At 41.7% G+C, this 21,529-nt stretch overlaps 1 protein-coding gene across 1 annotated transcript; it reads right to left on the reverse strand.

Annotated features, from left to right (window-relative positions):
• Positions 1-6,498: 6,498 nt before the first annotated feature.
• On the reverse strand, positions 6,499-21,218 carry LOC145447887 (kinesin-like protein KIF1A). The gene is made up of 16 exons (XM_080326154.1): positions 20,852-21,218; positions 17,757-17,833; positions 17,518-17,697; positions 16,663-16,907; positions 15,197-15,308; positions 14,359-14,502; positions 14,147-14,301; positions 10,989-11,167; positions 10,828-10,892; positions 10,380-10,459; positions 10,163-10,318; positions 9,476-9,579; positions 9,277-9,417; positions 8,718-8,847; positions 8,167-8,218; positions 6,499-7,457 (listed from the first exon to the last, which is right to left on the reverse strand). The coding sequence occupies exons 1-16, from the start codon at positions 20,949-20,951 to the stop codon at positions 6,636-6,638; spliced, it is 2,742 nt and encodes a 913-aa protein (XP_080182280.1). The 5' UTR covers positions 20,952-21,218; the 3' UTR covers positions 6,499-6,635.
• Between the last annotated feature and the right edge of the window lie 311 nt (positions 21,219-21,529).

The raw sequence follows: 21,529 nt of genomic DNA on the forward strand, positions 1-21,529 counted from the left end.
GTTATTGTTATTTCTTTACTGGAACGCATGTTCGTATTGCTGTTCATATGTATTTACGCACTGTATTCCGGGAAGGTAGAATCAAGCGATAGGCATTGTGTTACATTACGTACCACGCATGCCACTGATACGCATGGGGTATTATTAGCGTTTTCACTTAACATAAATGTACTTTTCCGTGTTTTTGTAAAAAAAGAATAAAGTTTCGCCCCCGCTGAAGTTGAAATTTATGACATTTGAGGAGTCAGTAAATACAACAGGCTACAGAGCTATATCAATGTTAACTAATCTCTTCCTTGGCACATCGAGTCGCTCATGGATGCCACTCCACTCACATTGGATACTATAATTGGACCCATACAATTCAAACCAACGAACGCAACGACTTGCGATACCAGCGCATGGAATAAACCTCGACGCATTTCAGAAGCGTCATTAATGGCACATTTATGACACACTTTGTATACTTACTATGTTTATCATGGCCCAAGATGACTTATGTTTATTTGAAACATTGAAGATGCTGCCCGAAAGTCCAGCAATCACGGTTTTATGCAGCAACATGAATATATCTGAGTGATTTCGTCGCGAGACATTTACATGACTTTCGAGCACTCTATGCGATGTACAGCACATACATAAACATGAACCAAATACAATAATTTCCGATGCTAATTTTCATATATAACTGATCATCGAAAAAATAAAATCGAAACATGTTTTAAACCGGCGCCCTCCACGAAATGCACTTACAATACAACCCTTGCAATACGCAATAATACATCGCAGTCTGTAGATCAGCGGCCGTGACTCGTGAATTAAATGGAAACGCGCATTTGAAGCGATACTCAACTCATTTTGACAAGATTTTGCAAATTCAACAGCTTCGTTGCGAGCTGGAACGAAGGCGCAAAAAATCCTCTGGATGGATGTGACCTGCATGGCAACATTTATCAGATGACAACGGCCACTATATCTCCCAATGGCACAGCAGTCACCCCGCGTCACGTCACTAAATCGATACGAATCCATAGAAAATTTAGAAATTTTCTGAATCATTTCATATATTTAGTACGTCACGAAGTATGGGCAGGACATTTGGCATGAGCAATGAGCAAGGAGAGAAAATCTGATCCGTGTTTAAACTATTTCTATCAGGGAAACACAGATATCGGAACAACAACTAATTTAACAACCGACTTCTGAGTCAATTTGCAATAATTGCGGCCTCGCGCAGACCAGTTCCACTGTCCCACTCCTACACAAATGATGAATAATTATCGCCTGCAATGCCTATCGTGGCCTCGCGTGAGATGTATTATTATTCACCTTTTCCAATCGCAATTCTCCAAACAGATCGCGCTTTTTAATTTCCTATCTTCAAGACATAGCGTGAGATTGGTGGGAATATTAACGGGACAGGAATTTATTTGTTACCCGATATCCGGAAATTGGAAATAACCGGTGAATTCAAATGTGCCAGAAACATCGCATGTGTCGCACATGTCGTTATGTTGTTGTGAAAGTGAACCATTATTTCGGTACAAAGAGAAAGGATACGTATGGGAGCGAGTAGTCTCTGGCTGGTGAATATAACCGGGATGACGAATAATATTTCGAGGTCTCTTGTAGTTTTGAAAGCATCATCGACATTTAGTTACATTGTTTTATAAATGAGTTCTATCCTTCATAATTCGATCGAGTTCCCTTGCCATCACCTGTTCTGTATCAACTAATTACAACGGGTACTTGATCAATAGGCTCTAGGGTGCTTGATATGTTATCAAGTGGATATGTTTCGCGTAAGTTGGTATCTTTCACTCCCCATTGTGTAACTTTCGGTTGAAAGTTGTTACACGTTCCGACAGGCGCGTACCATTAAGCATCACAACCGCACTGTTGAATCTTCATCATCACAACACAGCCTTACGTCGTCATAACCAGATGTAAACTCTCGTACGCATTGCGGTGTTAGTTTTGTGAGCATCACAAGCTTCATGGCTTGTTGAGTATTCCGTGTTACTTGAGAACTCGCCTCGTCCGCAAGTGACGAGAGGTTGAACGAATAATCACGAACAGTAACCTGATATTTGAGACGGTAATCTCTTTTAGAATTTGCAGATGTCTTTCTGAATTGTCTTGGCTTGCTACCAAGATATTTTTTCACTCATAAGCTCATACGCTAGCCACTGTAACTAACGCAATTGCCCCTCCTGCAATATCATTATAGGGTAAACATTTCCTTGTGCTGTATTGTGGATACCCCCCAACATCAATAGTTATAGTGGTACGACAAATGTTAGATGCTTCAACCGAATCGTGAAAATACAGCATATGATTCTCCCACCCAATCGATTTGTCCAATGTAGTCTAATTTCAATAGCAGTATTCCGAGATTTTCGAATGCGCCATTTCTCTCGACCACTGATTGGCCAACAAAATTTCGGTCAAAAATCGAGGGGATTCACGGGAAAGATGACTCAGGTAAACCGATAAATGACATGCAGATCCGATACCCATTTCGGGCCCACCGAAAGCGAACAACCCTACAATTCTTTCAACCGGACCAAACGATTTTTAGGCTGTCACAAGGGATGGTACAACCACCAATCCGGTCCCCGGTCCCGTGAACACGAAAACAGTTACGTAATAATCTAATAACGTAATAATTCTAGCTACACATCTAACCAGCAGAGGTGGCCAAAGTAGTCAGGACGGATACTCAATTAGAAGTGGAAGTAGCGACTCAGAACCTTATAACTCAAATACGAGTAGATGTAGTGCTTTTCGAAGCAGTCCGAAGCTACTTCAAGTAGATGTAGAATTTGCTGTCTTTTAAAATTACCCAGGCAAGTAAGTACTTATGAAAAGCAGTCAGACATACTCTTTCATTGTTCGCTAAAACCCGGAAATTGGCATATGCAAGCGGTGCATAGTTAGCTTTGCATTGCTCATCACAACATATACATTTTCAGCCGCCGTATCATGTGATACAAATGATGCCTTTGCTATGGAACAGTGGTTCTATACCATTTTTCCACTCCAGTTCTCATTTCAGAAAATGTGACAGTACGGCGTCCTCACTCTTATTATAAGGCCCGTAGTTAATAAGACGATGAGCGGTACGGATAAGTTGCATCGGGTACTATACATAACCGCTTTACGCGACTAGGAAAGTAACTGAAAATATGGTGGATCGTCCAATTCCTAACAGTTTGCTTAACTCTATTTACAGTGGTGAAATTGTCATATGGGCGAATATAGCAGTCTGAAATTGGACAAATGAACCACGCAACAGCCACAAAATTATATTGATTGAGACTTTCGTGGATCAATTGGCCTAATCCTTTCATACGAAGCATGTCGAAAACTTTGGACTCTCCGTGAAAAGATAGCCGCAATTTCACCGTCATGGTCTTTCTCTATCTCATTAATTGAAGGTATACTTCTATTTGACAATCGGTACATAGCAGCGAAAAGTAAGTAAGTTACAAAATATGACGAGGTAGAAGTAGTGAAATATTAAATTAACTTTAGTAACTACTGCAAGTACAGGAGAACTACTTGAGTTCTTCGAAAAAGTAGAAGTATCTGGTTACTGACCCCCTCTGCATCTACCACATGACTGTAAATTACTGCTGCATAAAATGAACTGCTCATCAACAGAGAAATATGATTTCCTCCCAAAACGAAAACATTATAATGAATATTTGCAATCGGCGTGACTTCTTCGGTTCCCTTTCAGATTCCAGTTCGCTAATGCGAGGCTTCACAATGGAAAGTGTCATCGTAACGCAAATAAGCTTAGAATTTGCATGTCACAAGGACGATTTTTAGATTTCGATTCCCATGCGTACGCCACTCGGGCTGGGTGCAATGATTCGAGCATGGTGTCCTATATGGTGTCGACACAAGCAAATCTCACGGCTCAGTGAAATTGATTCACGTCACAATTTCCATTTGACTACAGGCAATTTGACGGTCATTTTTGACCGGCTTACCGAGCATTAAATTTGGTAAAACGGGCATCAATCGAAAGCTGACTCTGCACTGATTACGAAAATATAAATTTTATTCCGCTCGCGGCCCTGGAACCCCCACAATCAGCCTCGAATTTTTGATTGTTATGGAGATTGGTATTGGGACGCAACAATGCTGTCTGGCGAAACGAGAGAGTGACTCAAGAGAAAAAGAGCCAGGCAGCATTGTTACGTCCCAATGCCAATCTCCATAACAATAAAAAAATCGAGGCTGATTGTGGGGGTTCCAGGGCCGCGAGCGGAATAAAATTTATATTTTCGTAATCAGTGCAGAGTCAGCTTTCGATTGATGCCCGTTTTGCCAAATTTAATGCTCGGCAAGCCGGTCAAAAATGACCGTCAAATTGCCTGTAGCCAAATGGAAATTGTGACGTGAATCAATTTCACTGAGTCGTGAGATTTGCTTGTGTCGACACCATATAGGACACTATGATTCGAGTGCTCGAAGCAGAGAGAGAGAGAGATATGGTATTCTTTTTCGCCTGCACCATCGAGATGCTTTGACGTCGGAGATGCGATACGGCCTTTATAGTAAGGTCATCTAGTCTGCACCCCCGGTTTTATCTCCTCCATGCTATCCGTGATTGCTGAGCGCCTAGCAGGAGAGCTGCGGATATCAGTTTTCGAGTCGAGTAATGATTCTAATGATTCGAGATGCGTAGTGAAAGATGATATTTTTGGGTCTTGAAATTGTACGATCCTAGCCACTAACAGTTACCAGTGTTGGGATGACTCGAGTCAGACTCAAGTCACCTTTTTCGTATGACTTGACTTGACACGAGTCACCTTGATAAAATGACTTGACTTGACTCGGCGTATCAGAAATGTGGATTGACTCGTGACTCGGAGCAAAATTAACGAGTCAAATTCAAGTCATCAAGTAATCGGTGTCGATAAAAATCACCGTATCTTGCATATGCTCGTATTGTTTGCGCGACGCTAATGTAACCCGTGAGAGCGACCAATCATTCTATGATCGTGCGTTTTACTGAGACTCCATTGTTCTCTCAGAAATATATTGACCGCAAACGAAGTGATCGAAGCTTACAGCCTACGTTGTCATAAACTCTAGTATAGTATAGTAAAGTAATGTAATAGCAAAATGTCTATTTCTGTTCTGTGTTCTTAACTTAACCAAACCTTTTGTTCTCTATTCTCTATTTTGGCTGGTAACTATAAACTGAGGCTATGCAATTACTTACGTAGTCTAGCAGCTCTACGTATATGTGAGCGAAACAGCGCCTTACTTGCGTCTATATTTAACTCTATATTCGTTCATCGGTTCAAAATCAATGACCACTCAATCCGTATTTCAGACAGCTAGCAAAATGCAATGTCGTAATTATGCCTACCTCGAAAAGGCAATTTGACTTGAATTGTGACTTGACTCGTGACTTGACTTATGACTTGACTCGAGTCACCTCCAAAAATTGAGTGATTTGACTTGACTCGAGTCACCTTCGAAAATCGATTGACTTGACTTGACTCGAGTCAAAATGTGCAATGACTCGAAATGACTCGTGACTCGAAGGTAGTGACTTGATCCCAACACTGACAGTTACTTTATCAACTTGAAGCCGTCAGTTGTTTGAAAATTGCTACGGTTCCGATTCATTTCATAAGATGCTACGCTAATACTCTCGCCTGACCTCGCATAATTTAACAGCAACCCTTCACTAAATTAAGAATTGTTGCCTCGTTGGGCTACCTTTTTTAACTAACCGCGTCGCCTGTGATTTGACAGAAGAGAAGTCACATGATCATTGCTGCAACCGATGATATTAACTACCAACTGCCCCATTTGATAGTTTACGCTCGGGTATTTAATGGAGCTGGAGCAGTGGTATCAATGAACTCCCGAGTCCGTGGGATTTAAAAACTTGTGCCTGCTCCTGTGACACTTCCGGGGCCCCCTATAAGTATGTAATCGCAGCCTCTGGGGAGGGAGTGGATCCCCCAGACCCCCTTTTCGCATCTAGACTACCAACTAGATATTAGTGCGCCATATGGAACGGAATTACGTGATGTATATATGACACTATAACACGGCTTTGAATCGGGCCTGGATAGATTTTTTTTCGACCATACCGATTTCATTGCACTTCTTGACAATATTGTGGGATGATGGTGACTTCACAAATGTGTTATTTCCAGTAACGTTCGTAGCTTTGTACTGTGTCTCGTAAGCTGCGACACGGCCAATCGAGATTTCCTGAGTGGAAAATAGTATCAAAACTTGAATTGTCGTTGGTGAATGAACTTTCAGTGGCGAGGGTATAATTTCAGTACTCGAAACGATCGTCTTTCACTAGACTCGAATCATTAAAATTGATACTCGATTCAGGTTCGACTACTCGAATCAGGCGCTGGATTAGGCCATATCCATTGTTGCATGGATGCAAGGATAGACTACATTAAAACTAAGTGGGCCTCGCCCACATTAATAGCCAGCACTGTATATCGTCCATTCTCAAACGTGTTTTATTTGAAGACCAATCGCGAACCCGCAATCACAGTACAAGTCTCATCAATACATCAGAAAAGGCACTATATCATTCGCATGCACAAGATATACAACACAGGATAAAGACAAAGCTATCGTTGCGGAACAACGTCGTCGTTACCGCAACGGCCGAAATTATTACTAGTCCTCCTTCGCCTGTCAAAGTACGCCGATCTGCGCTTAGGTTGAGAGTCGCTTTGTGTGTCCGAAAATTCCCTTTCGCAAGGCATCGTCCTTCGTTTGTGGCTGTAATACGAATCCCTACCGTTACCGTAGGACCTACGCTGTACGCTAGGCCGCGCGTCCGATTCCAATAAGTTCCCGCCACGCCACGATCGCCTGTTACGCTTGTTGATTTCTCGCATCTCCAAGTTTTTCCTGTGTCTCTCCTGCCTGGCTAGCCACTGCAACCTGCCGCGCCGGAAGGCCTTGTCGTTCTCCATCAGCCACGCGATCTGCTCTTCCTTGGTGTCGAACTGGCGCGGCAGTACCACGCCGTGCGACGGCCTGCTAAAGTCCTCGGAGAACACGTATCGCGGCGACGCGTCCGCGCGCCTGGCGTCGCTCGCGTCAACGCGCGCATTCGCTCTCTCGAATTCCGTTCTCTCGCAGTCGGCCGCGTTCTCCTCGGACAGAACGGCGCTCAACATCGCTTTCGACAGTTCCTGCGTGTCGTCGCCGGAAACGTTAAGCTTTCTGAGTAACTGTTTGAGCTGAGCGATGTCTTTGTTTCGCGCGTCGCCTGCGTTCTCGTCGTCTACGTGGCTTTCTTCGGCGAGAGGGGGCGAGTCTTCCTTGCGGTTGCTGGCGTCTGCGTCGGGATCACAGTCTTCCACCCAGTCCGCGACTTTTCTCCAGGATCGCGGCTTCTTGCGTTCCGCGCAGTTCGCTTCCGTCGCAACCGATTCATCGATCTAAGACGGAATAAAAAGTCAGAGGTAGTCCAGAGAAATACTTCTGAAAACTTCCAGAATTATACGCCATCGTTGTGGCAACATTGATGAATTGTTTTGACAATTTCACTCAGAAAAACTAATATTTTCGTAAACACACTAATTTTTATTGCACAACATCCTAGAAGTAAAGCGTAAGTAGTTGGACTTCAAACACTCTCAAAGTGGAAATGTAGGTTTAAAAATACAACTACTCGAGTAGTACAAGTAGTGAAAACATACTTGAGTACTCCAAGTGCTTACTTACAGGCCACTTCCACAAGAAATGACATAAAACAGGAACCGTTTCCTGACACAAGGAACTGCTATTTTCACGAGCGAAACGATATCAAACCATGTCATTATAAAAAAGATATTGCCGGCAGTTGCCAAACATTTCAGCACGCGACACAACGAAAACTGACACTTGAGCATGCGAAACTTGAGCATCTGAGTTTTCTCACCAAAACAAACCATAACGTTATCCATCATGTCCAAGTGTAGCATGAGCAAGGGTCAGATGCTCATATGTCCACAGAGTATTGTCGGCATTCTATCAGACCGATGGTGCACTCGCAACAAATCGGAGGGTGCCATTTCCTCTACAATTTGGTTGCCTTGTCGGCATGCGAGATGTTCTCCAACACCCGTCACGTCACCGTAATTCTGAACTACACATACTGATACTCACCGATGCTTCCCCGACAGATATTCCACTGCTCTCCGTACCGGCCTCAATCAATCTAAACAAGTAATCCAAATAGAAAACATCGTCAATGCAGACGCAATTTGAACAGCGTAGTCGAGAATATTTCTACGATAACCTGCCATTCCCTAACGTGAGCTAGCTAAATTTATGGATCAAAACACGAGCAATGGTCGCGAATGCAGGCATAGAAAATGACAGTAGCAGCGATGCTGCCGCATGTGTGAATGTATCTGATATCCCGGTAATCATATCGGAGTTCTCGCTATTTATCACAAATGAGTTCGCGCAGTCACTGATTAAGACTTTGTCCCTTACAACTTGGAAGTTGGGAGGTAGTATGCCAATTCGAGGTCATGTGCGATCAAATAAGAACACACAGGATTCTAAAAATATAAAACGGACTATCCCGGAGAGCCAGGCGCCTTGCAGTAATTAGTTTTTACCAAGCTAGTCTTTGGACTGACTCGGTTAGGGCCCTATTTGGGAAATCATTCTCTGAAATACTAGGATATAGCTACGCTATCATGACTTACCGTCTTTGGGCCTCCGATCTCATATCGATGCCTTGCTCGTGCAGCAGTTCGCGTTGCGCAAAGTCCCAGTCTACGACATCGGACACGCTCTCATTATATCCGCAGCTGGTAGGCCTGACGCTGGTGCGAGCTGAAAAGGCACGCGTCTGTGTTAGCTGGTGGTCTTGTCTTTAAGACACGCTTGGGCAGATTTAAGTGTCAGCGGTCCCATTACGGTAAGTTGATCCTGTCTTTTCGATTTTAATGTAACAAAAAAGCCACCCTTGAAATCCCGTCACTGCTATGAATAAAAAACTATAATGCTATGCCTGACATCAGTCCTGCTAATTGGTGCTCTCAGCAGGATGTGACAATGGTGCAACAAGTGTAATGGCTGGGTTTCTGTCCGTAATAGGTTTCAGACAGGTATCTGTGACATACCACCGATCTTAGTACCACGAGAACACGACATGAAGAGTCAATCTCAAGATATACCGGCACAGGTATTGCAACAGAACATACATTTTGAAACAACATTTACCCCACAAAAACACACGTGGCGCCAGACACTCTACATTACCTTGATTCGGATTGACGAATCGAAACGCGTGGGTCTTCCCGAAAATGAGCCTGCTACCGGTTTGAAGCTCCAAAGCTTCGGTGACTTCCCTTCCATTCACGTAAGACTGCGCTGCTTCACAAGGTATGATTCTCACGACGACTGCAAACAACGAAAGAGTAACGCACATTTCAGTCACGCTCGAGTGCCTCGCGCATACCCCTGTCGTCTTCCGTCACGTTATGAAAGATGCAGTGCTCGTCCCGAATGCTTTTTCCGCTCAACACAATGTCTTGAGGGACGCTCGCGTTACCAGACCCCACCCTAGGATGTACGAGTATGACTTGCAAGAAACTTTGTGGAGTCATATACAGAAAAAAATCAAACATATTAAATTAGTACTGTTCATTATACCAACACAAAGAAAACGATGGGGTAGACTCGTGCCGTCAATCAAAAAACTGGGTGAAACATTTCTAGTCAATCAAGCTTAGAGTCGAGTAGAGTATTCGAGAACCCTTAATTACGACGCAATTACAATAATAATGTTGCCATGGAAAGTTCAAATACGTATCTTTTTCGACCACACGTCAGACGTCATGAAAGATAATTTCCGATTTCTGGGGCATGACCATTTTGTTGCGCTTCGGGGTCATTGTGCGCGTTGATCTGTACTCGACAGAATTGTCATTCCCTGAGTATTCGTAGCAACATGCTTTTCGATGCTGAGATATCGATAACTAAGGTTCCAAGGCTTTAATGTTGGTGATGAAGCATTGTTAGTGTGAAGGCGTATACTTTAGTTATTAAAAAAATATATACCCGGCCTACGAGACTCGTGCATATTTTCAGCTTTTACTAGATTCCGACTTTCCGACAGATTTCGCGAAGTATCAACGGCACCGACCTTGTGATTCCAGCTCTCACCGAATACAGCAGGCACTCGGACATGAGCGGGTCCTCGTTCAGGTTGACGAGATGCGGGAATTGCTTCGGAGAAAACAGACCCAGAGCCCCGCCAGACTGATGCAACGACACGCCCAGTTCGGTCAACGCGCTTTCCCTGAAACGCAAAAAGTTGCCGGACGCCCGAACAGATTTCAGGTCGTGCAAAAACAGCAGACCTCTGCTGTTTCATGAATTCGGATCTCTTCACTTTCTCTTCCCACGTCTCGTTCAGTTCCGCTATGATTTTTTCAGACACCTTGCACGGTAAACACGAGCTTTAGGAAGCGTGCGGCCGAACCAGGTCGTAAAAGTAGGGATGGACGGTCCGGTCAGTAAAGAACCCTTTCGGTACGCCAAGCGATTATACCAAAACCAGGATGTATTTAGTACGCTGTCAGGACGCTCACGCTGTACACTGACCACTTTGGCTACCTTCGTATTTACGAAGTTGTGATTGTTATCTATATGAAGCCTTTTTCATAGGACAACTTGGCTGCAGGAGGGCTTTTTGTGGTGCAAAAGATAAGCTCAAATTGGCTCGACCTACGAAAATCCACAATTCTGCTCAATACTAGTGGTCAGAGTCAATTATCACGAGTTGAACATTGATAAAGGGATGCCTACCTGTATCAGATCAAGAGTGCTCGAAGTCACCAGAATATCCGATGTACCTTTCTCCGCCGAGTCTCCTGTAAATGTCGAAATTTGGATAACAAACCGCAAATCGTGTTTCTTGATAACACAACGGACTTAGTGAAGGCAAAAAACTCTCGAAAAATAATAACCGTTTGAATCAGTCAGCAGGCATTCTTCAACGGGCGGTGGTACAACCGCCCGGGCGTCCTTTGCCAGCAGAAGTGTCCTCAATTCTTCAATCTCGGCACGCAGCTCGCGAATGAGTTTCACGTTGGGATCTTCGTTCACCACGGCGTTGCACTTGATCTGTTTAGCACTATCTGCATACCTGGCACAAATAATAACACTGGTCTACAAATTTGAACTTTTTTTTTTCAGGTTTGGGTTTTGACAACTGATTTTGGCTAATTTTTGGGCGCTGAATCCGAAAATGGCCTCAGATTTTCTCTGTCACATCACGTTTTCGAGATATGAAATATCCATAATTTTTCCAAAAAATTCAATTTTTGACCCCCCTCTGTTTTCAAAACAAGGAATTCTGATGCAATAAACGCTGTTTTATATGCAATAATCCAGCTTTAATTAGCGACAAAGCATTCTATATTATATTCAAATAAATTTGCATTGTCTTTATTAAAATTTCATGCCTTGGAATAAAAAATAGGCATGCAAAAATGCAACTCTCAAAGCTGGTACAAGCGTGACATTTTATCGCAATGAAAAATGAAAGAAGAGTATCAGAACATCAAAACCGTTCTCGAAAAGTTGTAGCACCATGACCATGGCTGGCTCATATGTCAAGATTTTAAAATGGTGAACTTTTTGCTGGGGCAGCAAAGTGGCTACACCGAATACCCACGTTTCCTATGCTACTGGGACAGCAGGGTCAAGGATCGGCTCTGGAACAAAGAAGAGTGACGTCCAAGGCTCACTTTGACGGCTGGAGACAAAAATATCATACGTGATCGGTTTGTTGATATCAAAAAGATCCTCTTGCCTCCTCTTCACATTAAACTTGGTCTCATGAAACAATGTGTAAAAGCTTTGGATCATGAAGGGGGTGTTTTAAATGATATTGTTAAGCTTTTTCTGGTCTCAGTGAAGAGAAAAAAGAACTGGGATTTTCAATGGACCTCAAATAAGGCAATTTTCAAAGAATTAAAATCTTGTATATAATCAATGTTGCCATTCGAGTCTAGAGCTTGGAATGCTTTCGGAGCTGTTTTTTGGGGAACAGAAATGCCGAAAATTAGAAAAGACCTCTTAAGGGAGCTACTGCTTAGTTTTGAAGATTTGGGATGCAGGATGAACATCAAAGTTAACGATTTGTAGAGCCATGCGGGTGAGTTTAGAGAAAACCTTGGGAAAGTAAGTGAAGAACAGGGTGAACGTTTCAGCCAAGATATTAATATTATAGAGGCACGTTGTGAAGGTCGATGGGACTAATGGATTCATTCATTTCCCACACCAGTGAAAATCCGGTAAGAGCAAGGACTAGGACATAGTCGCCACCTGTACCTGAATTTTCGTATGATAGCCGACTATTGCTGGAGTTGGTAAAGAGAAATTCCAGATGCTGTTCGTCCCTCAAAAGATTATAAGTGAAGATCGAGTTCATATTTTATGAAACCTCTTTTTTTTTACTGTTTCTGGTCTCGCCCTGCCCAAGTTTCTGTCTTAAGAATTTATGCACTTCATTGGAATGTCTATGTCCATATTGTGTGAACTCTCGGCTGTAATTCAGATGATACCTTGTTACTGTCCTATCGAAATCTTCGTCTGCATAATGTAGCGTTTAATTTTATTATGGTTGCTCTTTTGCATGCCTATTTTTTATTCCGGGGCATAAAATTTTAATAAAAACAACTCAAACTTGCGTGAATCTAATATAGAATGCTTGTTTGCTAATTAAAGCTAGATTAATACAGGTAAAACAGTGTTTATTGCATCAGAATTCCTTGTTTTAACAACGGAGGGGGTCAAAAATTGATTTTTTGAAAAATTAGGAATATTTCATATCTCAAAAACGTGATGTGATGGAGAAAATCTGAGGTCATTTTCGGATTCAGCGCCCCAAAATTAGCCAAAATCAGTTGTCAAAACCCAAACCTGAAATTTTTTGTAGACCAGTGTAATACTAATGCTTTGAATTTGCAAGCATAAATAACCAGAAGGACGAAACTCTACAACAATTTTACACCATCCCCAAAATAGAGGTGTTCATCATTACATGTTGTTTTCTGACGTCATCCCAGTACAATAAGTAATGACACAAAATTGGCAAGTTACTGATTGTAATTTAGCTATTGGACAGCATCTATAACCCCACCTAGAATATGCTAATCATCACATTGACAGACAATTTTTTATAGTTGCTCGTGGCCATTCTCTTCTTCATTTGAAGGTTCTGGAATCTACGATCATACCGCTGTGCAAGCCGATTCTCCGTCGCCAGAACGAGCTCCTCTACACTCTTGGAATATTTCATCAATGTTCTGTGGGTTGCCCGACACACAAGCATGCGACACAATGGAAAACGACAGTTGAGCATGGGACACATTAGCATGCGTCACTTCAGCATGCGACTTTGTAACCCCAATACTAACCCTAACTCAAAACATAACCCCGAAATTAACCGCTATATACATACTAACCTCAAGTCTTGCCCTGACCCACCCTAACCCGTAATTCAACCCACATGCTCATATGTCGCATGCTCATTGCTCATACGTCCACGGACCGTTCTGTGATGTCGTTCTCAGTTATTTATGAGCGAATATGTACTCGTTAACGTTTGTTTTGTATCGTTACTACTATATCTTGCCTGACTATTTGTTGTTTGTTTTTGATATTATTACATCATACAGACAAAATAGTCCCTACATTTCAAATTTGATTCACCCTATTACTGACGTTCGCTACTGATGAGAATTAGTCGAAAAGCTTGTAGTGAATAAATTAACAATATGAAGTTATTGTTTCACGTTATTCTCAAGTTCTGTACCCCAAATGACTTGATTATACTTGTAAATTTACTTCAAACAAATATCACAAGTAAACCACTGAAGCATAGTAAGTACCGACCGTGTGAAGTTAGCAGACAATCAGTGTAACTCCTGCTGTATCACTCGGGTGTGTGTCATCACCTCCAGCAAGCCTGCGAGACTGCCTCAGTGAACCCCAGAGGTTTGTGTGAACCCTAATTAAAAACTAATGCCCTAACCCCAAATCTAGCCCTTTGCCTAGCCTCAACCCGAATGCTCGAGTCTTGTGCGCTCATATGTCCACCGTCCACCCAAATACTTGCCTTAACGTGCTGAGCGTCTCGTCATAATTGTGATCTGCCGGACTGATGGCTGCAATCATAGCAGTTTTTGAATTTCCCCCGAGGCTCTCCTTCAGCAACCAAGTCAGCACCGAATCTCGGTACGGGACGTAGTCCCCTTTCTTTTTCTTTTTCGTCTGCGCGAGATAGCAAGAAATAAGCCTACTGACACTAAATCTATGAAATAAACTCACCTGTTCTGCTAAGGCCGAAATCACTTTACCTAACGTCGTCAGCGACTTATTGATATCGGCCCCTTCCTTGAGACGATTCCCGCTAGTTCCAGCCGATCTGGATCTTTCGCTTCCAGCCAGATCAACCAAACAGATTTTGCTCACCTAAAAACAATTATATTTTATTTTTAAGCTGACGGACATGACACTGGTTAAAGAGAGTTGGTGAAGTTTCTTAGGCTAGGTCGTCAAATACCTGTTGAAGTAAAGATGTGCTGAAAGTAGTTGGTATTGCTACTCAATTACAAGTCAAAGTAGCGATTCCCAAGAGACGTAAAACTTACATCATGTAAATTTGGAAAGCGAGACGTATGAAAAGTGCTCAAGTAAGCAGTTTCAAGGAGATTTGAAGGTGACTACTTAAATCGGAAATAAAGAATATATATATTCAGTTCCCATGATGCAGGGGCCATTTTCGGTCAGATGTCATGACAATTTCACCTGTAAAAGTGATGCTATCTTATCCCGAAACTACTATCTACATTACAAAATCCAAACTTGAAAAAGTATCTTTACTTCAACCGTCAAGTGGTAGTTGAAGTAGTAAAAAAACACATAAACTTGACTGAGTTAGCGGTATATGTGGAGTGGGCAAAGACTACCTGAGTACTGCAAAAAATTAGGAGTGCTTTAAATAAAATTGCAAAATAGCGAAAGATACTTTCACTAAATTTTGCTAGGCTTGTTCAACCCACAATTACGCACAATATTTCTTCCAATCCTTGAAAAATAACGCCATTCCCCACAAGGCTAACAGCCCTCGGAATCGCTACACCCACTGGGGTAGTTGTAGACTCACTTTTTCGCTTGTGATATCGAGTAGCGGGTCCTGCCTTTTCTGCGTGAATATAATGGTGAAAATTCCGTGAGACCGGCTGCTGGTGGCGTTCATATTCGTGGCGGCTACAGTTCTGAAGCACGTGTAACGCAAACAATTAATATGTCAGAAAGAAAATGACTGGATCACAATCGCAATAGTCCCATTACCCCAGCACTTTGCTTTGGAAGGAATACAGCACCCCCATTTCGGTGACGTGAATTTTAATCAAGAATGAGTCGAAGAGCTAGCGATGAAGCATTCAGAAGCGAAAGGTTCATGCGCGTGAGGTCACTCTCTTTCCCTTACCGACCATTGACATATAAAATTTGCAGAGAGTGCCAGACGCCAGAGGTGGTCGGTATTAAAGTACTTCTACATTTTTCCGAGTTCTCCAGTAGGTTTTGCCTATCCGCACTATTTACTCAAGTGGTTATGTTTGTAGACTACTTTTTGAGTTTGTAAAGTAGAAAGTAGTCTCCGGGTATGTTTGCATCACCTTTACAAGAGAACTTGCCACAACAACTGGGCAAACTAGCCCCCTACCACAGTAACCGAATTTATTTCCGAAAGAATTCCACTTGTCTGAACTGTCGTTAACCGTTTTGTGTTAGTGGCAAAGATGCACGATGTACCACTGTCTAATTGCAGAAAGCATGCAGCTCCTCGACCAAATCTACCGTCGGAACTACTTACTCAAGTTGGAGGGTTTCAATGACTCGACTTGACTCATTTCTTCAAATGCGTAAAACGACTCGAACAAAGTCATATGACTCGAGACTAGGACGGCCGAGACAGACATTTCATAGTAACTTTGAAGAATAGCTAAGCCCCCACATGATTGGTGTCTCGTCTATCAGCCCTGATACTTGGAAAACAGGGCCAGAAACTGTAAGGACTGAGGAAAATTACGATATTATAAATGCGAGCCATTCGATATCGCTCGAGCAGAGTTGAAAAAAGTGGGTTGAACCGGAATGAATTCAAAACTGAGCATTAAAAACTGAACACAATGACTTGGACTCGAGTCACAACACTATGGCCTGGACTCGACCCTCTACTCACCGACTTGGACTCGGACTTGAATCGGTGGCGAATTAGAAATGACTCGACTTGGCTCAAGTCAAAACTATAACAGTGAAAATAACCTTGTGAGTTGGGTACAATTACAACCCTGTCGAGAAGCCTGCTTTCCAAAGCTTTCATTCTCTGCATCGACTTTTAGTTGAATTGGAGTAGAAATTCACAGTACTACTTCTACGTCACTAAATGCTGACCACTTCGAATCGAAAACCTCTGGTACACGGAAAACAGCCGAGAATTATTAATATCCGCTTACCAATGCCGGTAGTAAACATGCTCCAAGCCATGCATTGTCAGTTCAACGTGCTACCTGGTATTAAGCAATATGGTCATTGTGTGACATCAACACTCCCACGGCGTCCTACCTCGCTTTGTTCCCGTCGTGCAACAGATCGCGCACGTCGTCGTAGCACTGAACGACAGACTTTGACAAGTCCTCCACGTACGGACCCAGCAGCGGGTGTTCCCGTACGCGCAGGTTTCTGTCGCCGAGTGGATTCAGCAAGTCTCGCACTTTTTCGCGATAAATTTCCATGTAGGTCGCTTCAACAGTCATGGTCTGATGCTCATCGGCATTGTCGCTGACAATACCGAAAAGGTCCTGGCATAGCTAAACATGACATGTGAGTGTTAAATTCACCGTCAGCGGTGCTCAGTCTAAATATTCAAATAATCTTAGTGGGGTCAATTCAGCAGTTCAAGAAACTACGCAATGCGGATTTACTCAATAAATAAAAATACCAAAACTGACTTGATCTAGTGCAGTGCATGCGAGTCACGCTATCCAAAACCAAAACAAATATCAATGAGGTAATTGCAGCAGAACTAGTCACCCATTCCATTCATTAGTTTTTTAGGAACATCTCCTCTAGCATTTGCATAATAACTGTGAAAAGTTACAGCATGAGATTAACAAACTAAACGTTGGTGGCAATATTAGATTCGTTTTTCAGTAGTAAAAAGAAATTCTGCGCAAAGTGATCCAACGATACTCGTATTGCAGTTATTTTCATAGTAGAAATTCATGAAATTGAATCGATTGTGCATATTTTTCCACGAGGAAAAAGATATTGCCACTGGATCACTCACGTTCACAAATGGCCTTGACTGTTAGGCCTATGTACAAATGCACGGGTAGAAATTGTATGGAACAATTTGTGACTCTACATTGCAGCTTGTCAGTCCATGCAGATGCAGTGGCACATATTTCTAAATATCACCTGAGGTATAATCCCAGGTTCTTCGTCTGTTGACTTGCCCATCATTGTGTATGATTTTCCCGCACCAGTTTGACCGTACGCAAAAATGCATATATTGTAACCTTGCACTGCATGCTCAAGCATTTCTTTGCCTAACTCGTTGTAGACAGTTTTTTGTGACGCATAATTCCCGTTTGCATCCTGATGGAATATAATATAGAATATAGGTTGAATTGTTGGAATCGACGATGTCAGCTTACCTTGTCGAAGGAGGAGTATGAAAAGTCGTAGTTGAAGGTTCTTGGTTTTTCGTTTGGTAACTTTGGATTTTTGATCACTGAAAATATGGGGTGCGGGCATAAAATAGACTTGCATACATGCTAATTTTTATCCGATTTTATTAATCCTAACTTTTGAGCGTATTTAAAAACTCTTCCGATCAAATGAATACAGAGAGATCTTATATCCTGATATTTCTCAATGGAAGCAACACGCGATGAGGCATCAAAGCTTAGTATGAGACAGTATATCAAGGCCGATACTCGTTACCATAACACTGTTATAGATAGGGATGTGGAGTCGGAGTTACAGTTATTTTTTTCTTCTTGTTGGAGTCAGAGTCGTAGAAATTTTGTTACACCCTTCGGATTCATGGGTTTGGGTAGGCTATAGGCAATAGGCTATATCACAAATCGTGAAAATTTACTGGCAATAACGTCGAACAAAACGGAGTGCGGAAAAGTTTGATAGCTTGACAGTGATGCATCTCATGCACTCTACAGCGACAAAGTCTGTAAAATTTAGAAGCTATACATAAACTAGTAAGCAGGGTAATTGAAATTATAATTACCAAAAAAAAATTGATACAATCATTTATGATTGTATGCATCTACGTATATTACTTGCAGTAACAGAAATTAACAAGTTTGTCAAGTTGGTGATAGAAATATATCTGCATGTTTAAAAATCCTATAGTGGGTAAAACTTCCTGCACTCACGAGTACTCGAGCACTGTTTGCTTGTGATCAGTAGTTAGATAGTGTGTGCTTGTATCAGGGGTGTTCTTATGGCATCTTTTTATATAAGCCTAGAGGAAGACGCAGTGACGGACAAATACAAGGAAGCGAATGAAAAGAGTGAGGAAAGACCGGAAGATCAAGATAGAATGCTTCATTGCATTGTGTCCTGTGTATTGCATTGTACACTGTACAGTAGGCCTACATTGTGTGTTGAACGGCTGAAAATAATAAAGCAGCTGATTATCAGTTCTGTAGTTTGGATAATTACGACTCTTTATTGTTGTTTTCTGTGTTGATAACATACACAAGCACTACACTTCTCTTACTTTTAATCATATTTCTGCTGATTTAACAACATGGTAGGGCATAATTATATTGTGTAGCGATGAGTCATACATATGAAAATATTCATGGCATGACTAAGTCATGAAATACATGAATTTTGATTAACGTAGAATGATAACTGACAAAACAAAGAAATATATATCTCTAATTCAGCCCTGTCGTCGTCACTGCACAGCAAAAATTGCAGTCAATGTCACAATTAGATATGATTTCGTCAACCTAATACTTGTTATTAGAAAATTTCTGTTCCGTGAAGAAAATATTAGGAGTAAGAGCTGGAGTCAGCGTAATTCAAATTTTAGGCATCTAAGTCAGTACCGGTATATTGAAAATGCCTGTCGGAATTGAAGTTGGTGGTAAATTGAGCCCACTCTATAGCCCTGCTTATAGATTATTAATCACATCATAGTGTTTATAAGTATAACTGTTTGTTCAATTGTGTGCTGGTTAATGGTTGAGGTTTCCAAGTGAATCTTCCTTATGCAATGGTTATGGTTAAATGACTCACACCACACTAAGCATTCCCATGAGACTGAGCCAGACTGTCTTGATTTGAAACGAAGAAGGGCTCCCTTGAGAGACTGAGTAGATACAGTTCAATTACAATGCAACCTTGTATTCATCGGCTAGGCATATACCCTTGCTCTTCAAGTTTGTGGAGTGACAGGTGCATTAGCCTGTATCAGGCAATGCACAATATACAAGCTGATTTTTCAAGTTGACGAACTATATCGCTTCGAAGTATCAAAAGTTATACTCAAATATTTTTCCAATAGTTTGCCTCATGTGTTTGATGACTTTTTCATGCCTGCTAAAAATGTCTACTCCCATTACACGATATCCTCATCAAAGGGAAATATCTACTTGCCCCCACCCAATAGCAATCAAGCTAAGAGATCTATCGACTACTCAGGACCTATCATCTTAAATGAATTACCACAAGATATCCGTGAATTGCCTTATAAGAGATTTAAAAAAGACCTACTTAATCACCTCTTGTCGTTATATTAACATCATTGTCCTGCCTTGCCCGGACATTGCTTCATTGATCATTTGCTACCGTCACTTACTTTTCTTTTCAATGTTCCTTTTTTATACCGACATTTTTTACAGCTAGACTGTATAGAGTCAAGTGTACCTGGTGTGATCAGACTAGTTGACACTCACGGTCGTATCAATCATTCCTATCAGATACTGAATAATGTGCACGCATATTTTCTGTACCACCACCATTGCCGTCTGTTTTTCATGTATTTTGGTTGGATGAAAATAAAGACTCTCTCTCTCTCTAACTACAATGCTTAACTGACTAAATAATCACTGATGTTTGCAGCAGATGGTCTCTAATTGTGATCAGTAATCACTTACATCGATGATAGCATTTTCAGCAACTACTTCATTTGGTTGGACGCTGATGCCACATGAGGCTACGCTTAGTCGCTAATGTTAGACATTTGCTCAAATAAAATATGTTGGTTACATTAGGCCTATAGGTATCGACCTCATTTCCACAATTTTCAATATCCTCAGTTACTTATCGTTACTAACAATCAAATCAATAGAAAACAGCCAGTTATTAGTTCGGGAAAAGGCAACATATATTGTATAAAACCTATAAAATCCATATTTTCATATTTATAGGCTGTCCAATAATTCTAATAGTAAATAAAGTTTGTAAATAAAACTTTCCTTTATCATTATCAACGATAGATGATACTTATCTGGAAAGAGTTAGAGGAGAGAGAAAGAGAGAGAGAGTCTTTATTTTCATCTAACCAAAATACATAACAAACGGCAGTGATGGTGGTACAGAAAATATGCGCGCACGGTATTCGATAGGAATAATCGATAAGACCGTGAAGGTCATCTAGTCTGATTACACCAGCATCAAACAGGTACACTTGACTCTGAACAGTCTGGCAGAGGACAACAGAGGACAACAAAACGTTATGCTGTGCAAAGAGTGTGAATGTGATTTATTGAAGACTCACCTGTCATAGTATCTTTCATTTCTATAATACATTTCGAATTGAGTTGTTTCTCTCTGCTGTTGAATGGCCGCACACGCACTGCCACTTTGACAGAAGACATGAGCTTGACGAGAGTTGCGTGATGTTGTCTCGTAGAACTATACCGTGGCAAGCGTGGTGATCATCATTCATCAGTATGTATCCTAGCTTGCAGATGAAGGACAATGCCCCTTTATCGAAATTATCTTGATTTTCCTCAGAATCTTTAGTAAGATTTTGCTGTTATCCAACCCACATAGATGCATTCATATGCATGCAGCACGGGAGCAGCTGCAGCAGTAAAGACCTGCATGAACACAAACAACACGAATAGCACTAAATTTCATCACAACAATGCCAGGGTGCGTTTAAGTGAGTTCCCCCTCAACCATATCGAATATATCGCTACCACGTATTTTATGGCAGTAGAGTACCATCATAGCATAGCAATTTACAACGTACGTTATAAATTGCTATGATCATAGTGTCCTATATGGTGTCGACACAAGCAAATCTCACGGCTCAGTGAAATTGTATCACGTCACAATTTCCATTTGGCTACAGGCAATTTGACGGTCATTTTTGACCGGCTTACCGAGCATTAAATTTGGTAAAACGGGTATCAATCGAAAAACGACTCTGCAATGATGACGAAAATAT

The sequence above is a fragment of the Botryllus schlosseri genome, chromosome 10 (assembly GCF_051294905.1).
Source record: "Botryllus schlosseri isolate E-star chromosome 10, Bs_hap1, whole genome shotgun sequence".
In the NCBI taxonomy this organism is placed as follows: domain Eukaryota; kingdom Metazoa; phylum Chordata; class Ascidiacea; order Stolidobranchia; family Styelidae; genus Botryllus; species Botryllus schlosseri.